The sequence below is a fragment of the Pongo abelii genome, chromosome 6 (genome assembly GCF_028885655.2).
Source record: "Pongo abelii isolate AG06213 chromosome 6, NHGRI_mPonAbe1-v2.0_pri, whole genome shotgun sequence".
Lineage (NCBI taxonomy): Eukaryota > Metazoa > Chordata > Mammalia > Primates > Hominidae > Pongo > Pongo abelii.
In genome coordinates this window covers 88,475,229-88,500,756 of record NC_071991.2, presented here as the reverse complement: position 1 = coordinate 88,500,756, position 25,528 = coordinate 88,475,229, and the positions used below count along the sequence as shown (strand labels likewise).

Below are 25,528 nucleotides of genomic sequence, written 5' to 3'. Positions count from 1 at the left end.
CAGTAGATGTGCAGAGGTTCAATTTTGCTTTTAGGAAGATGTGGAAACGTTGATGAAATTATGTCTGGTAAATTATAACTGAAATACTATTTTTAAAGTATATCTCTGTGATAAGAGAAAAAGGATTTTTTTGGAGATTTAGATACCTTCTTTCTAAATAGATCATATTCACCATATTATTTTATTTTTGAATTGAGCATATTTTACTTATTTTCTTTCCAAATGTACAAAACTTTATTTTAAAGGAGCTAGTCACTTAAAATCAGATAAGATGAATGAAGTGCAGTCATCTTGGAAATGAAATGCTTAACCACTTGAGGTAAACTAGAAAAGTAGGGCACTTGTCCTCTTTGATTGGGTGGTAATTTACTTCACATTGGTGAATGCTTGGCTTCTAAGAAGGTGTAAATTTTACTTTATTATGTTTTCACTTATTCTCCATGTTGAATTATTTTCTTATGATATTGTAAGTGTTTTGAAATAATCATAAGAAAGACTAATTGTCGGATTAGTATGGCTGAGTAATAAATAACCTTTTTTCTTTTTGATATTGTAGTTGACTCACGTTGACCAAGCAAGCTTCCAGGTTGATGCCTTTGGAACATCATTCATTCTGGATGTCATGCTAAATCAGTAAGTGTTGAGCTGCACTTGCTTTTGTCAGATACACATTGAATCCACTTTATTTTCCACTTGTAAAGTTTTTTCTTACTATATTTTACTTCATCTTCCTATACCAGTTAAATACTACATTTGAAACTATACTTATTTACTGTAGGTTATAAAGTCTGGCAGATAACAAGAAATATATATTCATTTGAAATTGAGCACCTATAATAGATTTAAGAATGTAAAATGAAAGGCAAGAGTTACCCCAATATTTTTTGTAAGAATATCTATAACTTAAGTTTCCTGTGAACGACAGTGAATTATGAAAATAATACTTTGGGTATTGAAGTATCTTCCTTGAGAACAGCAGGAAAGAGAAGGTTGCACTTTTTGATTAATGATTCAGAGGACTGGCTGCATGATATGTGATGTTAAATAGTACCTGGTATTCATTAGATGCTTTGATGTGGTGGTGGATTTCTGTGAGGTTTCTGGTACTGGGATTATCCTGTGAATACAATATAATTTTAGAAATAGTTGTCTACCTAGAATTTTAGGTTTGGAAGGTGCTTTTGATTTGTTGCTGGATTTGATCTCTTGCATTTGGTCTAAGTGTAGTGTTTAATAAATCTGGTTAGTTACTGTTCACTTTTTTAAAAAAGGGTTTCTATCCTACTTCTGATCATGGGCAAGTGGGCAGAGACCAGAGTTCTGCCAGGCCTGTGCTTCTGAGCTGGGCAGCATTGGGCCATAGTTTTCTGGAAGCATTTCTACAACAGTTCAGGAAGAAAGTCTGAGGCCAGAAATTCAGACAAATAGACCAAGAGTGAGAATTAGAGCCTGAGTTGTCTGCAGTGGGGAACCAGCTAGATGGAAGTTAATTTAAAAAGGCATGTAAGAGGCAAGACTTAGGATCATGTTATCTGGATAGGTAGCCATTAGCCACTTGTGGCTGTTTAAATTTAAATTAATTCATTCAAATAAAATTTAAAATTCTGTTCTTCAGTTGCATTAGCCACATTTTAAATGCTCATTAACCCTCTCTGCCTTTACTCCCTCTCTACTTAATACCTAGTCTCCTTCTCTGTTTCATTTTAAAAATAATACTTATCACGATTTAATATATAGATGAATTCTTACGACATTGCCATTTTTATAGGTCAAAAAAGTTTGACTACCATTGTTGATGTATGGCCATCTAATATTTGATATTTTGATTATTTATTTGGTCTATAGTCTTTTTCCTACCCCTACAATGTAAGCTCTTTGAGGGCAGCGATTTTCTTTGCTTCACTGATGTATCCTTAACACAGTATAGGGGTTAAACTCCAGGCTGGGAGTCATATTGACTCAGAAACCAGAGGATAGGATTAGTCAGGAGACAGAGGTGAGATGACTAGGAGAGGAAGAGTGAAACAGCAAAAAAGAAGATCAATGTTTGAGACTAGCTTCTGAAAGCTGCATGTAGATACTAGGTGTGATTTGGAAAGTCAGGTTCTGAGGTCTCTATTTTAATAACTCCCTTCCATCCCTCTTTGAAATCATTGTCCCTGTTGGTAATCTGTGTTTTCTGCTTCCTGACATTTGTAATTCCTTGACTTTTAATACTCAAACAAAGAAGGGATATTTATTCATGTCCATTCTGGCCAAACTGCCTCACTTACTTTGGAGACATCCGAGTCCAAAGACTTTCTCTTCCTGAAGGAGACACACATATGGTCATACTTATCAAAGCGTGAAGTTTAGAATACTGGGGTTGAAGCAAAATTTCTTTTGAGATATTGGCAGAAACCTCTATTGGACATTTTTCTTTCTATTTCAATGCAAATTTGCAATTACAAGACATATAAAGGATTAAATAAGAGCATAAATGGAGGTAGCCTGGGCTGAGAAACATGCAGTGTGCTCTTTTTTTTTTTTTTTTTTTTTTTGCCTGGGATCGATATTAAACATAGGTGGCAGGTAGCTGTTATCTTTATACTATAAAAATCATGATGTGATACAAAAATGTTTATCTTATTTTTAATGTAGAATGTTTTTTTTTCGTGGTTTCAGTTTGTGTATTGTCTTAAGTTGGTTAAGGAGCAGGAATGTGAAAAACAGTATGTTCTTTAAACTTTTTTTTTCTTATGAAGCAATTCTGGGGCCGTGGAACATATAGAAAATTTTTTTAACTGGAGGAAAATTAAATAAGTCTGTGTAGCTAGCTTCCGGTTGCAAAATGGATCCAATAATACATATTTTTTGATTGGAATGGATGGAAAAGTATCATTACATAATGTTTCTTCTTAATGTTCAGTAAATAAAATTATCTATAGGTAGATTATATCTATAAGTAGAGTTTAACCTTTGAGTAGTAACTTCCACAGGAGGCTGATAAAAATATGGAAAGGTTAAAAATGAAAAGCGCAGCCAGTTTCTCTTTTGTCAAAATTATCAAGAAAAGGGTGGGGAGCAGTTTTTCTTCATGGGGTCATAGTTGTGAAATTTCACTCTTTAGGACAGATGTATTAACAAAACCAAACATATGGCCTGGTCTGGCCACACTAGTCCTAGGCTGCATTGGACCTTTCCAGAGGTCAGCAATGAGTCTTATACTTTATTGTGAAACATTCCTCAGAAAGAAGAAAGCTCAATAAAGACATGTAACTCTATTATCTGAGCGATTCATTCCAATTTTTTTTTCTTGTACATCTCCTGTTCTTGAAGAAGTGGATAATTAAACTGCTCCAAACAATGCAAGATGTTGAAAAACGTTTCCTTTCAGCAGAATTCTTTGATCCTTTACAACAGAGGACCTGACAAAAACCACACATAGTCCCCCAACAAAGAAGCAAGCACTGTCTGTGGACTGTGGTTGGTTGTTTATGATGTGAAATATATAACAATTACGAAAAATATCTTTTATAGCCTGCTTTTTTTGGAAGGGATTCTGTTGTGCAGCTCTCAGATCTTGGATGATCCAGTGCCTAAGTTTTGAGTGTATTTTACAGATTCTCAGTTTCTTGTCTTCTTATTTCAATAACAACGAAATGGTTTTTCTCACTGTGTGATCCTTATAGCAGTCTTCTTTTCCCCCAGTTTTACAGTAAGTGGTGGGAGGACAACTAGGAACTGAAGCATGACAGATGTCAGCAGATGGGGTTGCCCATGAAGAATGGGAGGTGGTGTGGGGATAGGGGAGAGGGAGAGAGAGAAGCAGAAGCAGGGTTAGACAAGGAACACCCAAATTCTATTCAAAAGAGCACATTCAGTCTTGCCTTGTCTCATTTAGAGAAAGCATTTCCAATTAGTTACCTCTTGCTTGCTTTATACTGTGGCCCTTGAATTTGTAGGGAAAGTAAAAATCACCATGGATAAAAGACAGGATCTGAATTCAATTGGAAATAAAAGTTAGCTCTGGAAGAGTCTCATCATGCTATATTTACAATGTGGCTGATGATGATAAAAATAAGTGATGAGGATAACATTATAATTAAATGATGATGTTATGTGATAATAATGAATAACAATAGATATCTCACTGTTATTAATAAATCTGTAACTGAATGCCTTGCTGTTCCACTAAATTCGTTATGGTGAATATTTGTTCCTATGTACATTTAATACAAAGTTATTGTATATAAGACAAATCTGTGTTTGGAGTAGTTTGGAACCCTTATGTTCATTTCATATGTGTATATATATATATATATATATATATATATACATACACACACACACACACACACACACACGCACACACACCCCATATATAGGAATATACATATACATATAAACATATATACATATAGATATATGTATGCGCACACATACACAAGTTTTCTAAGCCTCTAGTAATGCTAAAAGCTTCTCTAGACCCTGAAGACTTAGACTTGAGAGGAAAGGAAACAAAGACTTTACTCTTAAGGAATTTGCAGCTAGCCAGAGAAACAAACAATGAATATGTTAAATAAGGTAATTTCAGAGAGTGACAGTGCCATTTATAGAGAGTGTCTGGTGTGAGGATGAAAATAGCACATTCGAGAATTGGTTGTCAGGGACAGGCCATCTCTAAGGAGGTGACATTTGAAAGTAAGGGGCCCCCATGCAGAGGGAACAGCAACGGTCTGGGCCCTGAGGCAGGAACAAGCTTAGCATGCTTGAGAGACAGAAATGTGGCTAAGGAGGTTGGAATAGGGATAGCCAAGTTATTAAATGAGGTTGGAAAAGTAGAAGGAACCAAAATACCTAGGGCCTTGTAGGCAACAGAAAGACTTTGGGTGAAAGTCTAAACAGAGGTTATTGATTTTTCCCCACACCATTTGTTGCATTATTCACTCCTTCCCCTACTGGCTTATGAACATTTATTCATCAGATTCAGTTATTACATATATATATATAATTTTTTTTTTGAGACGGAGTTTTGCTCTTGTTGCCCAGGCTGGAGTGCAGTGGTGCAATCTTGGCTCACCACAATCTCTGCCTCCTGGGTTCAAGTGATTCTCCTGCCTGAGCCTCCCGAGTAGTTGGAATTACAGTGCACCACCACGCCCGGCTAATTTTGTATTTTTAGTAGAGATGGGGTTTCTCCATGTTGGTCAGGCTGGTCTCGAACTCCTGACCTCAGGTGATCCACCTGCCTCGGCCTCCCAAAGTGCTGGGATTACAGGTGTGAGCCACCATGCCTGGCCCAGTTATTACATATTTTAATGTTTTTTGAAAACAATCTCTTCCGAAGATCTTTTCATTGATTTTAGGGCTTAGTACCATCATACTGTTTATTGTAGCTTTATAATGTGTTTTAATAGCTAGTATGGAAATAAGTTCCATTATTAGTTTTCTTTTACAAAATTTTCTTAGATATTTTTGCCTCTTTTAAAATAGAAATTCAGAATAATTTTCTCATTCTTCCTTTGGAATTTATTGTACTGTCACTAAACTTATATTTTAATTTGGAAAAAATAGACATTTTTACAGTGCTGAGTCTTCCCATCCAACATCACAGTGTATTTTTTAAAATGTTAAGCATTCTCTTATATGTCAGTAAAATTCAGTATTTTTGTTTTTATAGGCCCTGAACATATCATGTAGAGTATTTTCCTAGGAATTGTATTTGTTTTTGTTGCTACTGTGGATGTAATATTTTTCCATCATATTTTATAATTATTTGTTAGTGTTATACAGGAAAGACACTGATTTGTGTTGCACCTTATTGAACTTTCTTATTTTTGCTTTTTTATTGTTTCTCTTAGGTTTGAATGTAACATTCTAGTTTGACAATAGCATGAACGGCAAATAATTAGAGTTTTTCTTTTCAAAATGTTACTTATTACTATTTCCTACCTTAATCCTTTTTCTAAAAGTTTCTGAACTGTATAATTTGGTGATAATAGCATTTTTATCTTGTTTTTTTTGGTAATAAAAATAACTAATGTTCATTGTTAAGTAAGTAGAGTGTTGATTATTGATTTGTGAGAGCTACTCTTTATTGTGTTAAAGCAATATCTTTTATCTTATATTTTAAGGAATAGGTATTAGATTTTATTGAATGTTTTTCTAGTCAGTTAAAGCTTCCAGGACTAGTCAGCTTTCCCGTTGGTGACACCAACCCTCCACAACAAGGCCTGTAGATAGGTTTGGATTTTCTTATTTGATCTGTTATTATGATTTATTATATTAATGTTTCCCATTATTAAAAATTATTCTCGATGCTGATAATAAACTTGACTTTGTCATGTTGGATAATTCATTGTTTTGTCCCATATGTTGCTGGCTTCTCTGGTTGTGACTATAAAGTAGAATTACAATTCCTATTTTTTATCTTAATTATTATGACACAAGCCCCTGCCGACATTCTTGGTGTAAATTAACTCTATCCCCAAGTGTTTCCTTTAACTATTTCTGAGATTAGTCTCTAGCATTTAATCTTATAATTACATTCCTGCCACTGATAGATTCCCCTGCAGTGACCTGCAGACAGCTTCTCTGCCGGGCAGTTTCCCTTTACTAGTGATGCCCGCTAACACCTGCCAGAGTAGTTTCTTGAAGAACCCACAAGCCCAAACCTATCTATAGGCCTTGTTGTGGAGGGTTGGTGTCACCAGTGGGAAAGCTGACTAGTCCTGGAAGCTTTTTAAGAGAGAAATCTTTGATAAATAATTTTTTGATGACTATTAATGTATTCAGGTTTTCTACTTGTTTTTGAGCCCAACTTTGAGAAATTATAGTTTTGCAAGGGATTGTCCACACCATGGGGTATTTTACCTTTATCCATATTTATCTATGTGTGCTTCTCAGAAAATAATTTCTAAAATTTCCCCTGTTCCTATTCTTAAATCCTCTTTCTGAATCCTATTTTTATTTGTGGTTATCATATCAAATATATAAACTTTTAGGGACTTTTTTTTGAGACAGGTTCCAGTCTGGAGTGCAATGGCGTGATCTCGGCTTACTACAGCCTCAACCCCCTGGGCTCAAGCAATCCTCCCATCTCAGCCTCCTGAGTAGCTGGGACTACAGGTCTGCACCAACATGCCCGGCTGATTTTTGTATTTTTAGTGGAAACAGGGTTTCACCATGTTGCACAGGCTGGTCTCGAACTCAAGTGATCGCCTGCCTCAGTCTCCCAAAATGTTGAGATTACAGACATGAGCTACCACACCTAGCGTAGGAACGTATTGATTGCATACAGTGAAATACTTTTTATTTTTTTAAGGAATTTTATTGCTGGGTGCGGTGGCTCACGCGTGTAATCCCAGCACTTTGGGAGGCTGAGGCGGGCGGATCATGAGGTCAGGAGATTGAGACCATCCTGGCTAACATGGTGAAACCCCGTCTCTACTAAAAATACAAAAAATTAGCCAGGCGTGGTGGCGGGCGGCTGTAGTCCCAGCTACTCAGGAGGCTGAGGCAAGAGAATGGCGTGAACCCAGGAGGCAGAGCTTGCAGTGAGCCGAGATCGCACCACTGCACTCCAGCCTGGGCGACAGAGTGAGAATCCATCTCAAAAAAAAAAAAAGAATTTATTTTATATTTCATAAAAGTCACCCATTTCAAGTATACAATTCAGTGATTTTCAGTACCTTTACTGAATGGTGCAGCAATCACCAAAATTCAATTTTTAAATGCTTTTCATTTTTCAACAAGATTGTTTATTGCCATTTACATGTAAACCTCATTCCTGGTCCCAGCCCAACGCAATCACTACTCTACTTTATGTCTTTATGAATTTGTGTTTTCTGGACATTTCTTATAAAGGGAATCATACACTATGTATTCTTGTATGTGGCTTCTTGGCATGTTTTTGAAGTTCATCTATGCTTTATGTGTCAGTTCATTCCTTTTATTACTAAATATTATTTCATTGTATTGATATATCACATTATGACTATCCATTCACCTGATGGTGGACATTTGGGTTTTTTCTAGTGTTTGGCTGTTATGAATAACGTTGCTATGAACAATCTGTCTGTGAAGTCTTTGCGTGCCTATATGTTTTCATTTATCTTGGATAGATACCTAGAAGTGGAATGGTTGGATCATATGGTAGTTTTATGCTTTGAGAAATGCTAAGCTATTTTCCAAAGTGGGCTTTTGATTTTTTTAAATGGTGCTATAACAGCTGTTTTTCTATAAATTCTATTTTGCAGGAGGGATGATGTCAAGTATAAATAGTTACTAAGGCTTCAGGTTTTCAGTTTCATGTCTCCTGCAAGTTTGGAAAAGAGTTCCATACTTCTCGTGGCTACGATCTTATGTTTTTGATTTATAATAAAACTCTACCTTTGAAATCTACGTTGAACTTTTGAAACTTTTTAAGGGTTGGGATTCTACTATTGGTAGAATACCTTAAGGAACTTCATATAGACCTTACATTTCATGTTCTTTAGCTGAAGCATAATTCACTTTTTCTTGTTTGTTCTAAGTTGAGAAGTGGTGAAGTTGTGACTCCCAAAGCTAGACTTTTGGAAGGCTAGTTATAACTTCTTCTCACAAAGTCCCTTGTGCTCAGCCCAGGCTGGCCTTGTTGTTAGTGGGGCAGCTTTTGGCTGCAAAGTCCAGAGCAAAGGGGAACTGTATTGGAAGGTGCTGGAAGATCTGTGGATGTGTCTGGCAGAGAGCTAGAGAATGATCCAAGGAAGAGACCAGTACTAAAGCTAAGACCTAGGAAATTGTTTCTGAAGGGGTATTTGGAAGGAATCCTAGAGGCAACAGGACCCCAGGGACTGGAGACTTACAGGATTCAAAAGGCCAAACTCATGGGTGAGGAGGATACTGTGCTAGGCTTGAGTTAGCCCTATTATAAGGATGGATCTGAGCTGACTAGAGTAGAGTCAGGCTCCTATAACACCTTCATGTTACTGGTTTATTTAAGCTTTCTGCTTTCTTGTTTGTCTTTAAAAAGTACAGCCTTAGTACAGACACATTATCTTTCATATGATTGTTTAATATGACTTCTAGATATTTTTAGTATTACCTGTTTTTTTAATAGGGGAATCTGGAGATTTTAGCATACTTATGAGCCAATTATTTAAATTGTAAATAAAATAATTGCAGAATTATTTAATACAACTTAGACAATTTGTGTTTTTTAGTTTTTCAAGGAAAATACCATATACATACTATTTTTATATTTGAAATGATTGCTGTATATTTTTGTGCAACAGATTTATCAGGCAAGTGAAAAATGTAATTTGCTAGATATAGTCAACACTTTCAGTGTGCAACAATGAAATCTTTAATGTAATTAAATGTTTTTGCATAAATCCCTAGAAGTTCTTTTGATATTTTTACAGTGATTAGGAGATGTGTTAAAGATTAAATCATCAGAGCTCACTGCTATTTTTCTCCCAGGTGTCAAATTACTATTATTATTTTAATGATTTCTTTTGAGACAGTCTCACTCTGTTGGCCAGGCTGGAGTGCAGGGGCATGATCTCAGCACACTGCAACCTCAGTCTCCCAGGCTCAAGCAATTCTCCTGCCTCAGTCTCCCAAGTAGCTGGGATTACAGGTGTGTGCCACCATGCCTGGCTAATTTTTGTATTTTTAGTAGAGACAGAATTTCACCATTTTGGCCAGGCTGGTCTCGAACTCCTGACCTCAGGTAATCTGCCCGCCTCTGCCTCCCAAAGTGCTGGGATTACAGGCGTGAGCCACTGCGCCTGGCCCCAGGTGTCAAATTATTGAACTTTTTAAAATTATCTAGCAGTGATAGTGGTACAGTCCAACCACAGGGAACTTTGCCAGGTTTGACACATTGGGTTCCCAGACATATTTAATGTAATTTGTTTATGATATGGCTGTTAAACTATTGGATGAACAAAATCTTTGCAAGTTGAAAGATTCCATTTGAATAATTGGAAACTTGTTCTCTAATAGTTATATTTGTTTTATAGTAAGGACTATGTTTTAGAGTGAGGTGTAAGGTGCATGCTTACTCCTGGTGATGCCATCTGCACAGAGCTGGCTTGTTACTTTGTCTCTGAAATATTTATCTCAGTATGTCTGTATATCAATCTGTTACTTCACACTCTGAATATATGTATATTTTCTTGTGTTTCACCTGTTGGAATATCTTCTTAGCCAATGAGTGTGTGGCAGATTGTACTGTATACCCTTGTCCTGTGAGTGTTAACTATAACCATTCTCAGACAGGGACTGTAGCTACCTTATTCTCAGTTGACTCCTTTATTATTTTGTCTATAATAAAATTAAACAGTTTTGACCTATAATGGTGCAGAAGTGATAATACTAGATATACTGCAAAGAAACAAAGAAAGATTAACAGTGGCTATTTAAATGAAAATTTTAGAGAAGCGGAAGGCTCTTCTTGGAAACTGGTAGAGTATAGAAATTTAGCTTGAACTTCCTTTGAGGAAATGGTCCGGAAAGCACTGGATAAGAATCTACAAGCAGCAAGGCATAGCATCATGGTTTGATGTTACGAAGGATGTCATACACATTATTGCAGAATGGCATCTTGGTCACTGTTATATCAATGGTACCTGGGAGAAACTATAGCTAGGTACTAATATAACACTATGGGATTTTGCCAGAGAAAGGCACTGTGATGCACCTCTGTGAGGACTATGCTATAACAACCACATGTGAGTTTCCTTCATTTAGCACACCCCTTTGCCAGAGCACACACTTGGCCCTCAGGGATAAAAAATCAGAAATTTGTCTTGTAGTAGGATATATATTAAGTTAGTGTTTTATGGGAAGGTATTTCCATATTAATTGTATATTTTAAAGCAAGTCATACTTGCATATTTTATTTTAAGAAAATCTTATGACTTAACTGACTTACTGATAATTATTTCTTCTTAACTTCAGTTTTATCCAATTCAAAATTATTGGAGAGATGGGGCCTGTAGAAGCTTTAAGATTATTTTTTGTGCTGCCTTTGCCCTTTTTACTTTCTCTGGTTCTCAGGGGTTCTGGTGTGCTATTTAGCAATGATAGAAGTAGCGAGTAGGCCTCTTAAATTCACAAACACACATATCCGTAACCCTCTCTAGTAGACATGGTAAAATAACTCTGTTACAGGCAACTTCCCTTTAGTCTTAGTCTGGAGAAGTAGCTTTTTCACTGTATTCTTTTAAAAGAGAAATTGTAGTCGCAGGAAGAAAAATGGAAGATTTTCCCTAAAAAATTGGTTTATTGTGCTTTCTCTGTTAATGTCCCCAGGCAAGAATTGGCAAATGAATAATCAATTCTACTCTTTGTGTATGCTTTGTTTCCAGAGTCAAAAGTTAAAATAGTCAAGCTTTATGCCTTAATCAGAGATGTTTCCACATGAAAGTTTAGGTTTGATTTTTTGAAGGTGAAATATAACATACAGGATATTTGAATGACCTTATGCCATCATGCTATCATTTATGAATGGGTTCTTTAATTAAAACATTATTTCTTAGATATAAACAAGCTATGGTAAGTTTCCAGGTACATAGAATAGAAACAGATGGAAAGTTTAAAGAGTTGATTTTTATCCTGACTCATTTTTGTCAAGTGATTATTTTTATTCATATTTAGTATTTTTTAGGTATTTAAATTTTTCAGGCTATGTTATTGTATATTATTTATTTATTTATTTAGAGATGGAGTCTTGCTATGTTGCTCAGGCTGGAATGCAGTGGCTATTCACAGGCATGATTATAGCGCACTACAGCCTTGAACTCTTGTGCTCAAGTGATTCTCCCCGTATAGTATTCATACTCATGCTATAGCCTGGTTAGTAGAAAAATAATTATATTTGTTTTTCTTTGCTACTATTATTAACACTGTTGTCAGAAATATGTAGTTTAAAAAGTGAATTCTTGACTGGGCATGGTGGCTCACGCCTATAATCCCAGCACTTTGGGAGGCCGAGGCGGGCAGATCGCTTGAGGCCAGGAGTTCAAGACCAGCCTGGCCAACATGGTGAAACCTCGTCTCTGCTAAAATCACAAAAATTTTCCAGGGGTGGTGGCACACCCCCGTAATACCAGCTACTCAAGAGGTTGAGGCAGGAGAATCGCTTGAACCTGGGAACCGGAGTTTGCAGTGAGCAGAGATCACACCACTGCACTTCATCCAGCCTGGGTGACAGAGTGAGACCCAAAGAAAAAAAAAAAAGAATTCTTTATATTCCAATTCAATGTATTATTGCTGATTGTTACTTGAGTAACTTGAAGCTTCAAAGTATCAGAAGAGAATTTGTTTCATACTACTTGCTCATTTGTTGATTTATTTACTCATTTATTCATTCATTCACTCATCTATCCATCCATCAAGTGTATATAGAGTACTTACCACATGCTGGACACTGACAGGTTTTGGGGTGATAGATACAAAAAGATAAAGACCCTATCCTCAAGGACATGACAATGTGGTCTGAGTAGAAAAGCAAACAGTGATGGGACAGTGTGTAAAGGAGCATAAAAGAGGTATGGCCAGTGGCACTGGGAGTGCAGCGGAGCTTTATTGAACAGAAGTATACTATCTGCTGGAGATAATTATAGATCATTTTTCTACAGACACTAACCTTTGCTCATTTTATGTTTTTACATTGTAACTGATGAAAAATAATTTATTTTAAATACTTTTAAAATATTGATGTCTAACATACATGCCAAATAAGTAACATACATGAACATTTTTAAATAATTATTAAGAGAACCAGAATAATTATTAAGATAACTCTACCCAGGTAGAGAACATTACCAGTATCCCACAGTCCTCCAGTGTATACTTTCCCTCCCCACTATTGGAAACAATCACCCTGACTTCTGTGATAATCAGTTCAGTGATTTTTCATTATAGTTTTATCATCCCTAAACAAAAGGTACATTTATTTCTCCCCTTTTCTTCTTTTTTTTGAGACAGAGTCTTGCTCTGTAGCCCAGGCTGGAGGGCAGTGGTGCCATCTCAGCTCACTGCAACCTCCGCCTCCCAGGTTTAATTGATTCTCATGCCTCAGTCTCCCGAGTAGCTGGGATTACAGGTGCCTGCCACCAAATCCAACTAATTTTTTTGTATTTTTAGTAGAGATGGAGTTTTGCCATGTTGGTCAGGCTGGTCTCCAAATCCTGACCTCAAGTGATCCACCTGCCTTGGCCTCCCAAAGTGCTGGGATTACAGACGTGAGCCACCGCGCCCAGCCTTTCTCCCTCTTTTAAAATTATTGAATGTAGAATGGACTTGTGGATTTTTATTTATGTGATATTCACACTCAATTTCAATCATTTTTCTTTGTGATATTCAAATTTTTCTAAAGTTGGTTTATAGAAGCCCTTTTGATTTCTGTGTTTTTTTTGACATGACCCTATTAATCTTTAAGTGCTTCTTTGTATTCTGGGACAGGAAGAGAGCCTTTTGCTTTCTGGGACAATCAGATTGACTTTTTATTATATCTTAGAATTGATTTCTAGTTTTTTATGGTGACTAGTTTATAGACTAATCTTTGTCTTCATTTCCCTATTTCAGTTGTTTATTATCATCTTATTATATTAAAAAATGCCAAAGACTGACAGCTATCACTAGTCTTATTTTTAATCAAGTATTGAACCAACACACAAATCAGTGACAGGCATTTCAATTCTTTGACTATTGGGAAGATTGCTTTGCACATATTAATTAAATTGAGTGAAATGTAAGATCTCAGAAGTAGCTATTTTTAGAATGCCATGGTAGTTAACCATAGTGAGTTTGAGGTGATAATCAGAATTTTAAAGAAACATTAGAATTCTAAAGGGGTAAGTTCTTACTCTTCCCAAGATTGAAACCCTCTTAAAACTCACTAGTGAAATACTTAATATGTTTTTCTCTCACAACTGAAAGACATTTGATCAGAGATAAATGAACCTTAATCAGATTCAGCTCAGATCAGAGAAATCATCTCTGTGTTCAAGCCACTCTTGACCATGTAGAGGAAACAAATATTTATCTGGTGATCTATAATGCAAGATGGTATCCACCCAGGGAAAGAATGAACAATCTTGCCTGGTTAAAGGGCTTCTGATAAAGCTTCATAGAAAAATTGGTGTTTTTTGTGGGTTTCAAAGCTGTGTAAGATTTTGCTACAGCAGGGTTATCTAAAGCAGAGGAAAGAGATGGAACAAGGATATAGTGATATGAAAGTGCCCCCAGAGAATTACATGAAGTTCAGGGGGCTGGGGAGGGCTGGGAGACTAAGATGCTTTGTTTGGTTGGGGCCTAGGGAAGGTGTTGATGACTCCACTGACAAAGGGGGACTTCATTTCGTTGGTAATGGAGGACTGTCAAGGTTTTTAAATGAATGTTAAGGTTAGTACGTTTTTCATAAAGATAACTTTGATAGCAGTATGGAAGTTTGATTAATTATGAAAATAGACACTTGATATGTTTTGAAATATTGAATAAGAAGCTTACTTTGATTAGTGGTTTTGATTATCAAAATAATTCCTGATTTCCATAGGTAGTATTTGTTTTTAGGTCTACTGTAAGTGGAGATTTTGCTTATTCATATTATTGCTTACTTATTCATAAATTGTTTTTCTATAGCACATTTTGATAATGCTTTGGACTGAAAGTAACAAAAAAGTCTGACTCAAGTATCTTAAAAGGAGATTCATGATCTCGTATAACTGTAAATCCAAAGGTTGTGTAACCCCAAGTGTGACTCCAGCCATGCTGCTTTGTCATTCTTGGGTCCAGAAAAGACAAAAAAGACCACCTCTTCCTCTGACTCATTGTAGGGAAACAGGGAACCTTTTCACCAAAACTTCAGAGGTCTCATTGGCTAGAACTGGGTCAAAACTCCTCTTAAACCTTGGTAAAGTAAAAGGTACCTCTGTGATTAGTTGATACTAGTCAGGATCACCCCAGAACTGGGGTGAGTTCACCTTTCCCTATGTCATATAGGAGAAGAGAGGATTACTGACCAAACAAGGGATCTATTGGCTAGTGGCATATGGGGTGGATATTGGAGAGATAGCCAGAGGGTCTGCCAAAGAGAATTTTGGTAAAGGTAACCTTGAGGAATAAATAGACTTGAGTGCTATTGTGATACTGCTGCTGAGTTCATTCCACAGCCTTGCTGAAAAGAGAACCCTCTATCTACTAAATGTATACCCCTTTACACTTGATCCAACAGGTGCTCCCTTTGTCAAAAATAATGAGGCATGTAACAGTAAAACCTGGGAATTTTTATCGAATTTTATTCATTGGTAATCTTTTTACACCTTATTATTCAACCCCAATGAGATCTGTAATAAATTGCTTTAAATTTTTTTCATTTTAGTAACTTATGCTGTAAATAGAAGAATAATTCAATTAGAAGTATTGAATGTCAGATTGCACAATAATAGCCCTGGGCACACTGTGAAATTCAGTTCTTTAGCTGACTTACTCTGGACACCACCTGAACCTATAGCTTCCTTCTGTCAGAAATTCAGTATGCCTCAGGCCATTCTAAAGGTCCTTCCAGCACCTTACCTGTCATGTGCATTCTCTTCTTCCCTCTGCTGTGCAGTGTGGTCACCCTGATATCTTGGTTCTGTTGATTACCTCTTCTCTGATAAATCAATCCATGAAGATAAATTGGCTGGTTCTGTCCCCCTTCTCAGTCCGCGTATGTGACTTTTTAGAGATGTTCTTGCCTCTTTGGGGTAGCTCAAAGGATTGACTCCAGCAGGTGGCATTTTAGGACAGGGCAGGATTTTGAGCACTGTGATATCTCTTAAACTTCACTGTTGAAAAAGCAATATATACACAGAACTAGCCCTACTCAAAGAGTTATTTGAGCCCATGAATCCATATTTACACGAGACTCCTCAGAGAGATTCCACACATTCAAGCAACAATCATTTAGAGAAAAAACAAAATCGGCTTATTAATAAATAATAAAATTTTTTATAATCAATAATAATAATCATGAAAGTGTCTGAATTTTCTAATATAAAGAATACACTAAAAATCCATCTTTTTACAAAAATTTTATCATGGCTTTGTGTTAATTGAAGTCTCTTTCACATTGTGAAAATAGTTACTGTCATTCTTCTTTTTTTTTTTTTTTTTGAGACCAAGTCTCGCTCTGTCGCCCAGGCTGGAGTGCAGTGGCATGATCTCGGCTCACTGCAAGCTCCGCCTCCTGGTTCATGCCATTCTCCTGCCTCAGCCTCCCGAGTAGCTGGGACTACAGGCACCCGCCACCACGCCCATCTAATTTTTTATATTTTTTAGTAGAGACGGGGTTTCACCATGTTAGCCAGGATGGTTTCGATCTCCTGACCTTGTGATCCTCCCGCTTCGGCCTCCCAAAGTGCTGGGATTACAGGCATGAGCCACCGCGCCCGGCCTAGTTACTGTCATTCTTTAGCCAAACTTTGACTATGGAGATCTGATAGCCTTGTTGTCACTTGAATAACCTTTTTCCCTATTACTTTCTCCCTTTCTGGATCTAATTTTGATGTGGGTCTAATTCATATCTCTTCTTTTTAAAGTGTTCTTTTTTTTTCTGATCCCACCCTGATTCCTCCTGTAGCTTATAGCTTCGATTATAACAGACAACAAAGCTTAATAGAGGTCACAGAAACTTCCAGTTCTCACTTTGCTGTGTACCTTGCACTTAAAGTGTGTAATCACAGAAACTGCCTAGTTAAAGTTTATCACGCAAGTAGGTCTTCTTCAATGTCCATGTGGTGAAATGGCTTTGAAACAGCTTTCTAGCATTGTATTTTTTAAGACCTTTGAGTTAACTGGTAACACATAGCTATGGATATGAATGCTAAAGGATTTAGAGAAATAACAGATGTTAATCTATCCTTTCCTCTGCAAAAATGATATTGGGAATCTCAGTGCCTGGATGGAGTGGCGTAGAAGTTTCTCTCATGAACACCGTTGATTGCTACTGGGCAGTGTCTAGAAGGATTTTCCTTTTGATATCCTTTTCCAAAGCTAACACAGGCCATAAATTAGCCTGCAAACCCAAGGACATCTTACCTTTTGTGACAGGTTATCCCAGCCATGCAAAGTTAGTTTCCACTGTGTCTTCCTCATTTAACTGTTTTCCTAGCCCAGTGGTTTCAACCCTGGCTACACATTGTAATAACCTGGGGAATTTTAAAAACTACCAATACCTGGGTCCCTTCCTACTCCCATAGACCAAATGGTGCAGTGGTTTTCCAGAGTGGTCCCTGGGACCAGCAGCATCATTGTGGGAAACTTGTTAGAAATGCACATTCAAGGTTCTCACCCAGACCTACTGAATCAGAATCGCTGATGGATGAGACCTAACAAACTGTGCTTTTAGAAGCTTTCTGGGTTATTTGGTTCAAGTTTGAGAACCACTGATCTAGTGTTTTTCTGCATGACATTCATCTGCCATAGTTTTTTCTCGCTATCTTGATGTAGTCCAAACCTTAACGCTGCACCGATATGTCACTCATTCCCTTACAGATATCTGAATAGGAATGTTTTTAAATTTCAATAATTAAAAACTGTTCTCACTCATATTCTAATAAAGATAGTATCTTCTGGGTAAATCCCATTGAAAACCATGACCAGATGTTTGTTCTAAACATGTTTGGCCATTATGAATTACATCAAAGAAGATTCCTACTGAGCCCTCTGTAACTTTCTGTGACCTGAGATATTGCACTCTTGATCTGGAAATTTGTTAATTAGCTACTCAGTCAGTCACTGTAGGTTTATTTTGCAGTAATAGGGACACAGCCATGGCACCAGGTTATTGGGATTTTAGGTCCAGTAGGAGGCACAACTTTCTAGAAGTTTGTAATCATGGGGGCAGGAAAGGCAGCTCAACAGGAAACCTCCGGCAGCAGATTGTGCTGGTTAATGTACTGTGTACTTTGTGATGTCTTAGCTCAGGATGCCATAACAAAAATACCATAAGGACTGGGTAGCTTAAAAACAGAAATGTATTCCTTACGGATCCAAAGGCTGAGGAGTCCAAGATCAAGGCTGATTCTGTCTTATTGAGGGCCTTCTTCCTAGTTTGCAGATAGCTACCTTCTTGCTGTACCCTCGGATGACAGAGAGAAAAATAGTTTTGCATGTCTCTTCTTATAAGAGCATGAATTCCAATCTACTCTCATGACCTAATCACCTCCCAAAGTCCCCAGCTCCTCATATAATCACATTGGAGGTTAGGATTTCCACATCTGAATTTGAGGGGGAGACAAGCATTCAGTTCATAACACTGAAGGAATATTACTGGGACATGCAGCCTGCCAAAGTGATCAGTGCAAGAGTTCATATAGAAAAAGGTTTACCCCATAAATTCTGGGATCACGATACCTTGTATTTGTTGTGCCAATTATAGATATTTGTTAGATGGTATCTATCAACATGAGAGGCAGTGTTACCAAATTGGTTCGCAGCACAGGCTTTGTAGCCAGGCTCCTGGCTCTATACTGTTTACTAACTGTGTGATCTTGGGCAAGTCAGTTAACTGCTCATTGCCTAGACTTATCCACTAGTAAAATAGGAGCGGCAACAGTGCCTGTTTTATTGGGTAGTTGGCAGGTTTAATGAGTTAATGCATACGAAACACCCAAAACAGTGCTTGGCATGTGGAGGTGCTCAGTAAGTGTTTAGTTATTATTAGCTAACAGAGGCCCTTTCCTTTAAAGGGTTGCCATGAGGTCAGCTGTCTTGAAGGAACTGTTTAACTCTGAAAACTTTAGGACTAAAAGGGAGATAGGCAGTGAGATTACTATTGGAGTTTGTTTGTTAAAAGCATATCTAATAAGGTTTTACTAAAAGTTTCAAAGCCGTATTCATGTTTATTAACTTGGTAAACCTACTGACCATATTTAAAAAACAGAAATAAATAGTTCTGAATCTCTTCAGTGCAATTTTAAAACCCCCAAAGCTCTGAAAGCAGTAACATTTTGTAAACTTGGAGCGCCTTATTTGGCAATAAAAGCCTCACTTAATACGCATGAATTAGTTTTGTATTGCTGCTGTTAACTTCAGCTGCTTAAACCAATACACATTTATTATCTCATAGTTTCCATGGGTCAGAAGTCTGGGTACAGTGAAGCTCAGGTGGATTCTCTGCATAGAGTCTCACAGGCCTAAGTCATCTGGTCTACGCTTCTTTGTAGAGGCTCTGGAGAAGAATCTACTTCCAAGCCTTTTTAGGTTGTTGGCACAATTCAGTTCCTTGAGATTATAGCTGAGGCTCCCACTCCCTTTCTGGCTGTTGGCCCTGGATTGTTGCAGGGGCTGCTTGCATTCCCTGGGTGGTGATCCCCTTCCTCCACTTTCAAAGGCAACAGTGGTCAGTCAGGTCCTTCACAGGCTTTGAATCTCTCAAACCTCCCATTTTGCCTCATCTCTCTTCTGCTATCTTATTCCACCATATCTTTCCCACCAACTCTTCTGCCTTCCTTTTCTGCTTCTAAGGGCTTGTATTAGTCAGGGACAGGACTAATAGGATAGATGTATATAAGAAAGAGAGTTTATTAAGGAGTATTGACTCACAAAATCATAAGGTGAAGTCCCATAGTAGGCCATCTGGAAGCTGAGGAGCAAGGAAGCCAGTGCCAGTCCCAAAACCTCAAAAGTAGGGAAGCTGACAGTGCAGCCTTCAGTCTATGGCTGAAGGCCTAAGAGCCCCTGGCAAACCACTGGTGTATGTCCAAGGGTCCAAAAGCCGAAGAACTTGGAGTCTGATGTTTGAAGGCAGGAAGCATCCAGCACAGGAGGAAGATGGAGGCCGGAAGACTTAGCCAGTCTAGTCCTTTCAGGTTCCACTGCCTGCTTTTATCCTAGGCACACTTGTAGCTGATTAGATGGTGCCCACCCAGATTGAGGGTGGGTCTGCCTCTCCCAGTCCACTGACTCAAATGTTACTATCCTTTGGCAACACCCTTACAGACACACCCAGGAACAATACTTTGCATCCTTCAATCCAATCAAGTTGACACTCAATATTAACCATCACAGGGCTCATAGGATTACATTAGACCCCTTCAGACAATGCAGGAGAATATTCTTATTTATTTATTTATTTATTTATTTGAGACAGAGTCTTGCTCTGTTGCTCAAGGTAGAGTGCAGTGGAACAATCTCAGCTCACTGCAACCTCCGCCTCCCGGGTGCAGGTGATTCTCCTGCCTCAGCCTCCCGAGTAGCTGCGACTACAGGCGCATGCCGCCGTGCCTGGCTAATTTTTGTATTTTTAGTAGAGGCCGGGTTTCACTATGTTGGCCGGGCTGGTCTTGAACTCTTGACCTCGTAATCTGCCCACCTTGGCCTCCCAAAGTGCTGGGATTACAGGTGTGAGCCACCGCAGCCTGCCGAGAGTCTCCCTATTTTAAAGTCAGCTGGTTAGTACCCCCGATTCCATCTGCAAAGTCTCTTCGTGCAGCACTCAAATTAGTGTTTGATTGAATAGGGAATGGGAATCTTGGGGGACATCTTGAGAATTCTGCCTACCGTAATACATTAGACTATTTATAGTCTTTACTTATCCCACTTAGCGTGAACATCATTTGGTACAGAAATATTAATATGTTTGATTAAACGTTATTATCCTTCATTCTGCTGGGAGCATTATGTAATATATAATGTGTGCATATCATTACCTTTCTAAAATTAAACAATTTCTCAACTCCAAAACACATCTGGCCCCAGGGGTTGTTGAAGAGATTGTGGACACATTATAAAAAGTTACTGGTGAAAGATATTTTTGAAAGCATTTATATTTATATTTTAAAATACTGTGAAGTGGTACATGTGTAGCACCCACTACTTGAGAGAAAGGATGTTAATGTGCTCTCCAGATTTAAATTTAGAGAACTAAGAGGGATATGGGAGACAGACTCATTATTTTAAAGATTCAGAGAAAGGTATCAGTATTACAGATAAGAAGGGAAAAAGATAGAAGATAACATTTATGAAACAGTATACTATTCACCTTATACACAATCACACAACGTAGCTGTGTGTGGGGTGTATGTGTCATTTAATCCTTATGATCTATGTGGGGTGTTATTTTCCCCATTTTACATGTGCTGGAATCAAGAATCAGGGAGACTAATTTGCCAAGGGTCACATGGCTAGTTAGCATGTGGAACTGGAATTTGAACTTTGTTCTCACTTTAAAAATCTGCTTTCTCTATTCATTGAAGAATGGTGGCAGATCTGGGATTTAAACTCTAATCTTCTGGGTCACCCAAAAAACACCCAGATAGTTGTTTTTAATACATAATTACAGATTTACAAGTACCTTTTGAAATATTTACAACATTTTAAAACTTAGAGGGGAAACTTATGATGCTTGTTCTGTTATCAGAATTGATTTGGATTTATGATATCAGTTATACGGGAGTAAAATTTTCCATTATTTCAGGATCTTTTAAAAAATTATTTAAACCTTAAGATTAGATTCTCAATTGAATATTTTATCATTGGATAAATTCTTTATTAAAAATTATTTGCCAACTTGGTGCAGTGGCACATACTTGTAGTTCCAGCTATTTGGGAGGCTGAGGTGGAAGGATACTTGAGACCAGGAGCTCCAGGCTGTAGTGTTCCATAATTGCACCTGTGAATTAGACATTGTGCTCCAGCCTGGGCAATATAGTGAGAGCACATCTCTAAAAAAAAAAAATTATTTGCCATAAAATTCCATCTCTCAAAATGACAGAGTTTACCAATATGACATTCATTATTAAATGCTGGAAATAATGTATTTTCCAATAGTGGAATATGTCTACATTCAGTGTTAAGTAATCTCTCATTATTCTTTAGATATCTAGTTTGTTATTCCTTCTATATAAAATATTCTCTTTTGAAAAATAAACAGCTCCCCTGCTGTTTTATGTTTAAACTCCTCCTTGCTGTTTTGGTCTCTGTTTTCTCCATGTAGTAAAGTGTTGACAGCAACAGTACAGAGAGATAAAAATATACATCAATTAGAGCAGCAAATCACAGTATAGAAGCTAAGTGTTTTAGTTATGGCATGAGAAACACAGCTGTAATAAGTGTCTCAATAGGAATTTCTTTTGAATTGTTGCTAAAATTGTATTTCCTTTTTTTTTATTTTATGATTGTCCTAGTGGATTAAAAAAACTGGAATAGGCATGCATATTCAGGATTGTGCATCATTTTGAAAAATAAATATGAAGTAAAGACTAGTTATTTTACTAATGTCTTCATTCTGTTTCTTTATTCTGTTTTTATAGCCACAAAGACATATTCTAGTTTTGCATTATTTATTATAATAAATTTTTTAAAATCTTGGTTTTTCAGGACCAACTTTATGGTTCAACAAAATAAATTACAGCTTATATAACATTAATTCCTTAACAAAAATAACATTACAAATGAAGTTCTGAGATGGATACCAGTACTGATGATGAGAATATGAATATTTTTCCATTTAGACTGAAGCTTAGGAAAATTCGTATTTTTTTCAGCAGGAATGAATACAATTTTATTAACTTATATGCTAGGAAGTAAAGAAGTGGAATGACTAAGAGGAGAGAACTAGGCTTTGTTTTCACCTTGGCCTTGAGGAAGGTTTCTGTCCATTTCTTTTGTTTGCTGTTTATGGTTTGCTTTTGTTTTATAGACAAATTCCAGCTCAGGCACTGTGATTGCATTATCATGCAATTGTTTCTATCTTTTGGGGCTAAGAAGAATTGAGATTGGTTAGATTTTATGTGATATCCTCCCAAAAAGTGACTTCATACTCTGGTACATCTATCTTTCAGACAAAAGGTATAGAAACACATGCAGGAAAATAGTATACAGGTTAAATATTTCTTATCCAAAATGCTTGGGGACAGAAGTGTTTGGATTTTAAATTTTTTCAGGTTTTGGAAGATTTGCATATATATAATGAGATATCTTGGAAATGGCACCCAATTCTAAACAAGAAATTCATTTATATGTACCTTACAAACATAACCTGAAGGTAATTTTATACAATCATTTTGATAGTTTTGTGCATGGAACAAAGTTTGTGTTAAGCACTTTCTTGTGGAATTTTACACTTGTAGTATCATGTTGGCACTCAAAAAGTTTTGAATTTTGGATTTTAGGGTTAGGAATGCTCAATCTGCATAAGCTTTTGGCCAAGACAGTATGAAAAGCAGTAGAAACTCAAAAGCTAATATTGAGGAATAAGTAATTATCTCTTATTTAGAGATCTGGTATATCATTGTCTCTTGAGAATGGGATCAAGTCTCCCTAATTTTATAGGCCTGTGTTTATATCTGGGGAGTGTGCTTATTCCAAAATGAGAGGATGGCATTTTGAGGTTTAAGGTCAGAACTGATGTGTGGCCCACTGTGTGCTGCCACTTAATAACTTTGTTTTTAGGGTAGTGATTATTTCCTCCTTGGCATGGTGGCCTAATAATGCCTATAATTCTCCTGTTACTAGCGGGTGAGAACTAGCAAGGTGAGACAAGCAGGAGCAAGCATACTGGAAGTTTCTATAATATGTTTATAGAAAAGTAAAACTTATGATTGAGTAGGGATATAAAAGACCCAGGCTGGAGTTGCAGCTCTGTAACTTACTATTACATAACCTTGGCAATGCTGTGTCATCTCTCTGGAGGTCAGGGTTTTTTTTTTTACTTTAAAATGGCAAATGTTCTTGTTCTGCTTGACCTGGCAGAGTTGTTGCAAAAGCCTAATGTTATCAACTTTGCCAAGTAGTCAGATATGATGCGTATCATTTGGGAATCTTTCAGTTGCAAATAACAAAAATTTAACTCAAATTTGCAAAAGAAAAAGGAATTTATTGACTTCAAACGGAAATCCAGCATAGTTCTGGTTTTCGGTCTCTAGGACTCTGTTGCTCTCTATCTTTAGTTTCTAGCTCAATGTGTCTGGGTAGGATACTTCAAGCATCATTTCAGTAGGGAGGACTGCCTGCCTCTGTCCTAGTGTATCACTGAGTCTCACTGTCTGGAACCAGCTTTGAGTGAATCACAGGCCCATTCCTGTGGCATCCTAACCAGGAAATATGGCATGGCCCTTGGCTGAGACCGGGGTGCACGCACGCTGGGAGCTGGGTGTGGAATCCATCCCTCCCAAACTGTGTGAGCTGAATGTGAGGGAGAGGTGATTTCCCCTTTACCAGCATCAGGGAATACGATGCCACAAGAACAGCTGATCCCTAAACAAGATACTGTTATTTCTTTCTCTGTGACGAAAATGTTTAATGGCTTAAAAGGAAAGTGAATAAATAATAGTTGGTGGGCATTCATAAAAGTAAAGAAAGAATTATATTTCAAAGGGAGATTATATTTAATAAGCCAGAGAGGAAAAAGACCAGAAGTTTAATGAGGACAGATCAGTACAAGGATCTGGGTGAAGAAGAACCTTTTCCTTTATGCACCTTGGAGGAGAATCATCATAGTGATACTAACCTCCACTGAATTGGGTGACCATTTTATGAGACTGTTTTCACTTCCTCCTTGATCCTGACCCAAGACATAATTCATTTTTAAGAAGGCTGGCCTCAGTCCACAGGAATGGGATTAGGAAAACTTCATCCTTAGATGAAGTAAGAGGATGTAATTTGTGAAGTGTTGGAACCTTAGTAAAAACTAGCAATTCTTTGTCAGAAATGTATATGTTATTGTCAAAAAAGTAGCTACACAAATTGTGAAATGAATTCTGTTTTTCAGTGACTAACTGGGATCAGAATAAAAAGAGTTGTAGCAGGGAAAATTATGAAAACGCTAATAAAATTTTATCTGGGAAAGGCAGACAGCTGCAGGAGGCATGTTGTTGCTGCCCCTGAGGAGAGCAGGGAATCATAGGAGGTCTGGAATAAAAAAACTTAAAAGGAAGAAAGTTAAACAGCTAAAACTCAGGAAATAAGTTGTCTATTTAAAATTGCCCTCTTTGTTCCAGAAACTTTATATTCATTATCTCATTTAAACCTCATGATAATTCTGTTTTACAAATGAGGAAACTCAGGCTTAGAGGAGTTAAATAACTTGCTCAGGGTTCTACAATTGCTTAATATAAGAAGTGGGGCTTTAACTGGGAATCAAGAGGCTCAGTGGTGCTGCTGCTGCTGCAACTCAGGTATTCCCTGAAACTTATTAGAAAATAGAGTGAACTTTATACATTTAGGTTCTCCCCTCAAATTTGATGTATCCTGAGAGAATCAATTTTTGAATTTTTTTTCAAAAGACAGGATTACATGCCAGAATTAAGAAAGATATTGTGAAATATTTAGCTATTTCAAATTTGGGAAGCAAAGAGAAGACAGATTTCAATCTCCAAATGGAGGGAAGGGAATCTTGTTCTTTAAGAAAAGGAAACTCTGAGTCAAAAGACAAGTATTTTCAGAAACCTTAAAAAAACTTGTCACTGTTGAATGGCAACTGGTATTTCTTGAGATGATTTTAAATGTTCCTAAAAAAAACTTTCTAAGGCCAGAAAAGTTTGGGAAAAGCTCTGCATTATATCTGCCT

At 37.2% G+C, this 25,528-nt stretch overlaps 1 protein-coding gene across 18 annotated transcripts in view; it reads left to right on the top strand.

Moving 5' to 3' along the window:
• The window catches only part of ADAM22 (ADAM metallopeptidase domain 22), a 273,701-nt gene that overhangs the window by 37,332 nt on the left and 210,841 nt on the right, over positions 1–25,528 (top strand). For all 18 annotated transcript variants that reach the window (XM_024250366.3, XM_002818272.6, XM_024250365.3 and 15 more), the window contains one exon: positions 557–633. In XM_024250366.3, the coding sequence (XP_024106134.2) occupies positions 557–633 (77 nt within the window). The remainder of the gene's footprint in view (positions 1–556; positions 634–25,528) is intronic.